This window comes from Magallana gigas, chromosome 6 (genome assembly GCF_963853765.1).
Source record: "Magallana gigas chromosome 6, xbMagGiga1.1, whole genome shotgun sequence".
Taxonomy (NCBI): Eukaryota; Metazoa; Mollusca; class Bivalvia; order Ostreida; family Ostreidae; genus Magallana; species Magallana gigas.
The window spans coordinates 18,085,606-18,090,458 of record NC_088858.1 but is presented as its reverse complement, the minus strand read 5'-3'; the positions used below and the strand labels follow the sequence as shown (position 1 = coordinate 18,090,458).

The 4,853-nt window shown below is 38.1% G+C and overlaps 1 protein-coding gene across 2 annotated transcripts; it reads left to right on the top strand.

Moving 5' to 3' along the window:
* The first annotated feature begins 469 nt into the window (after window positions 1–469).
* LOC105341365 (sodium-dependent phosphate transport protein 2B) lies at window positions 470–4,580 on the top strand. 2 transcript variants are annotated; one of them, XM_011447874.4, is made up of 8 exons: window positions 470–1,045; window positions 1,185–1,257; window positions 1,426–1,554; window positions 2,110–2,253; window positions 2,547–2,738; window positions 3,049–3,167; window positions 3,291–3,432; window positions 3,606–4,580. In XM_011447874.4, exons 1-8 carry the CDS (start codon window positions 959–961, stop codon window positions 4,505–4,507), a joined length of 1,788 nt encoding a protein of 595 aa, XP_011446176.3. In that variant the 5' UTR covers window positions 470–958; the 3' UTR covers window positions 4,508–4,580. The 2 variants fall into 2 exon arrangements, with proteins under 2 accessions (XP_011446176.3, XP_065943379.1); XM_066087307.1 differs by lacking the exon at window positions 2,110–2,253.
* The last annotated feature ends 273 nt before the right edge of the window (window positions 4,581–4,853 follow it).

The window sequence follows — 4,853 nt, the reverse complement described above, 5'->3', positions numbered from 1 at the left end:
TAATCAAAACTTTTCCTCTTTTAAAACATACTGATGTGATTATTTTGCTTATTAAAAAATATTTGCCACGAAAGCCAACACCAAAAAACTGCATTTCAAGTGCAATCAGGTCAAATCAAATGCATCTAAATTTAGAGATATTTTAAAGTATGTTTTGTCTACAAAATTCAATGATATATTTTTCATGAAATTCTTGATACAACCACATCAAGGAGTGATATACCATAATGAACAGTTTAATTGCATAAAATTTTAGTTAAACTTCGTAAAGTGAGTGGGCAAAATGAAGAGAGTTCTTTCTTTCATTTTGGCGGTATGGTTTTAGCCGCGACATTTGGGTCAGTTGATTGCATGATTTACCTGGCCATTTTTGGCCTTGATAGTCTAAATGACCTTTATGTGGTCAAGAGGACTTCACGTTATTAACAAAAAAATTAAAGAAAATAGTGATTGCGGTCAAGAGACTAAACAAAAAAATTAAAATGATGGTAATTCTATCCTCCTAACACGGGGTATTTAGTGATTAAATATTCATAAAGATTGAAATTAAATAGATTCTTTGTTAGTACTCGTACGTCATGAAACTTTTGAAATTAAAAAATTCACAACGGAGGCTGGGGGTCAAAAGTCCAATATACCTCGATACATGTAAAAATGTATGGTTTAGGCTTTTAACAGACATATAACATATTTTTGCATGCATATACAAATGTCCTTTTATTTTGAACAATATTTTAAAAAATCGTGTTTTCATAGCTTTTTCATACATTCTGAAACTTTGTGCTCCGAATGTAACCTTTGAAGTTCTGATTTGCAAATAGAATTAACCAGACTAAACACTAGTATACGAGTGGTTGACATTCTAAATTTGTAATCTTTACAATGCGTTATCTTATAAATGTATTCGAGAATATATGTGAATCGTTGACACGAAAGAAGTAGTTTCCAAACAAGCAAGATGTCGTCGCACGCGGGTGGGGACGCGCTGCTTGTCCATACCGCGTCATTACATACCGCCAATGTGGAGGAAAATGCGTCACATTTAGTAAAGCATCCCATTGACCTTTCATTTATTGCGTGAAATTAAGCGACGCATTTTTGTTTTGGTTGCACGGTTAGACCACGTGAATTGAGTGTCCTTGTGGTAAGATAAAATTTGTTTATGAATCAAAATTTCTCTACAGATTGAGAAGATCTCACCCCCAGAGGATCCGTGGGCATGCCCTGAACTTAAAGACACTGGGACTCCTTGGACAGGTATGGTTGTGAAATTTGAAACAACCCCGATTGCACATCGCCAGGAAATTTAGGAGAAAACAATAAATACGATAAACAGTTTTCAAACTATATACACAAAATTACACACGTTAAGCAGTTATATTGCTATTTTTTGGTAACATTGGTTGGACTATTTCTTTACCGCAGACTTGGACACCAAAGGGAAGGCACTCCGTGGTACATGGGCCTTTACAAGGATAATTCTAATATTCACAAGCCTCTACTTTTTCATTTGTTCTTTGGACTTCCTTGGCTCGGCTTTTAGACTGCTCGGAGGTAAACACATTGACATTGAAATATCAGTATCTCCTGTTTTTATCTAATCACAGAAACAAAAAAAGTTATAATTTCTCATGATAAAATAACAGTTTTAGTTGTTTATAACACTGTATACCTTGAACTTTATAATCTGTTTATAAAAATGTCAAATTCGACATATAATCGATTTGAGATCGACTATAAATGACATAAAACGAAGGCGGAAGAAATTGCATCGAATTGACATTTCCCCCCGTATTTTTCAAAAGAATAAAGAACTTCCAATAACAGAATTGACAATAAATTGAAATTAAGGGGCTTTTTTGCTTCTACTGGCAATTCCTTACCTAATTTGATGATAGTTAAATGTATACCAATAGTTTTGGCATTTCATTTATGTTTTTGTGGCATTGAAAATAAAATTAAAGCTAAAGCACGTTGGGTTTTTTTCATGGGTTAAGAAAAGTACAGTACTAAAAAGACTAGCAAAAACAAACGATGACATTTAGATCAATTTAAAGATTTTCAAATCACGTGAAATAAGCTATTGAAAATTTTGTTTGTTCTTTGAAGGTAAGACGGCTGGTCGTGTGTTTCAGGACAGTGAGCTGATCCGTAACCCTGTGTGTGGGGTGATGATAGGCCTGCTGTCTACAGTGCTGGTCCAGAGCTCCTCCACCACCACCTCCATTGTAGTCAGCATGGTGGCAGCCGACAGTGAGTGGACGTCTGCTGCTCAGTTTACTGTGAAATGAACAGCAAAACACAAACTCATGCTCGGATCTAGAAAGGGGAAGGGGTCTGGGACACCGGGCACACTCATCGTAGAATTTTCAAAGTTTCTAGAGTTAACCCACCTTTTATTAAATACTTGTCGGAAAAGCTTTGAGTTGAGAAAATTTTTCTAAGAAACTGCTTTGGGGTTGGAGTGAGTTGGTTAAAGACGAGGGACCCCCAGTAAAAAAATCCTTGATCTGCGTCTGCAAACTAGTATGATTCTTTTCTTCCAGTTCTAACGGTGAAACTTTCCATTCCCATAATCATGGGTGCCAACATAGGGACATCTGTGACCAACACCTTGGTTTCCATGGGGGAGATAACTCATCGTAACGACTTCCGGCGGGCGTTTGCGGGCGCCACGGTCCACGACATGTTTAACTGGCTGTCTGTCATCGTACTGCTTCCCCTGGAGGTGGCCACTGGTCAGTACCGTCTTACAGTGTTCCAATAGACCACCATCTTCGCAAGTCAAGGGTTTTTCGGTCTACTCTGCTACCCGGATTGATGGGGAGCGGAGTACGGGCCCATCTTGCTCTTCGGGTTTATGGGGAGCGGAGTGGACCGAAAATTTAACCCTTGGCTTGTAAACATGTAATGCCATTATACAAAGGATTATTAACTCGTTCGTGACAATGCGCTTGCATATTGTTACTACACTTTTGAAATAAGGATACCATATGTGTCCCAAGTTTCTACAACCTTATATTAGTATTGTCACTGTTTCTTTTTTAGACTATCTTTATCGTCTGACCGGTACCATTGTCGAGAATATGCGGCTGGAAACGTCACAAGACGCCAACAAAGACTTGTTGAAAGCAGTGACAAAACCCTTTACCGAACTTATAATACAGGCAAGACATTGCGGAAGTTGCACAATACACTATATACACATACCTGTACAGTACATGAATATTTAAATTGTGAACAACTTTTTATATATTGGTCGTTCTAAGATACTAAGTTATAAACTTTAGATCGACTCCAAGAAGATCGGTATGATAGCAAAAGAAGGAGATAAGGACTACAGCTTGCTGAAGACGTGTTGTCTGTCCAAGACAACTACAACTTCCAATGAAACGGGATACAACTTTACCAAAACCGATTGTCTCAAGAAATGTTAAGTAAACTGTCTTATAATTTCGCGAACATTTCAAAGGCGTTTTTGTTTTTACTAATGCTGAAATAGGCGTTTTTAAAAAATGAACGTTTGTCTCACTTTCTCCAAATGTCACTGAAAATAACAACATATAACTCAACAACAATTGAAATTTTATCATATATTTAATCAGGTACCCATCTGTTTGTTGACTCAGGACTGACAGATTCTGTGATTGGAACAATCATGTTGATTGCCTCTCTAATTCTCTTGTGTGTTTGTCTGTTTGCAATAGTCAAGTTGCTCAACTCTCTCCTGCAAGGAAACATCCGAAAGTTTATTAAAAAGTTCATTAATTACAATTTCCCGGGGAAAGCAGCCTACTTTACCGGATACATTGCCATTTTGATCGGAATGGGATTTACGATATTACTCCAGTCTAGTTCCATTTTTACCTCGACCTTGACCCCTTTAGTAGGCATTGGGGTCGTTAGCATAGACCGAATGTACCCCTTGTCTATTGGCTCCAACATTGGAACAACAACAACAGGAATACTTGCAGCACTTGCCACAGACACACAAAATGGAACTCGACAACTTCAAAACTCTCTCCGCATTGCGATGTGCCATCTGTTTTTCAACCTTTCAGCCATATGCCTATGGTATCCCATCCCATTCATGAGGTTCCCGATACGTATGTCTAAGTTTCTTGGCAACACAACAGCGAAGTTCCGCTGGTTTGCGCTGTTCTATCTGCTGATGGCCTTTTTCCTCCTCCCCCTCGCTGTGTTCGGGCTGTCACAAGCAGGCTGGGAAATTCTGACTGCTGTTGGAACAACCTTCCTTTGCCTTATTTTAAGTATTTGTATTATCAAAATTCTTCAGAGGAAGAGGCCCCAGTGGCTACCAAAAAAGCTTCGAGACTGGAAGTTTTTACCCATTTATTTTCGCTCACTAGAGCCGCTGGATCGACTATTTAAACACATGTTTGGTTTCTGCAAGGTTTGCCACCACCATCACCATCATCATCATCATCATGAGGAAGAAGAGAAAATGGCGGGAAATGCAGAGGAAAAAGAAAGCTCGATGTTGTAGTCATTAAAAATATTCATTGGTAATCATGGTAATAGTTTTAATAAACACTAATCATAGATTTATTTTCTACCAAGTTCTTATCTCGTTGTCGTTCCTTATGAAATAGATGGAAATGTTATATGGGGTCTTTCAATTTGATAATTGGAAAAAATTTTCCGACTTCCTTGGTGTGAAACGCCTTTTCTTGTCAATTTTTAGACGGAGGCTGTATAACAGCCTCCGTATATTGTGATTGTCTTGCCCGTGACGTCAAATAATGAGGATTCCTTAAGCACCATCTAGCGGTGGACGAAATAATGAATAATTATGAGATTCAGTGAATAAACATGGTGTGCTTCTTTGTCTC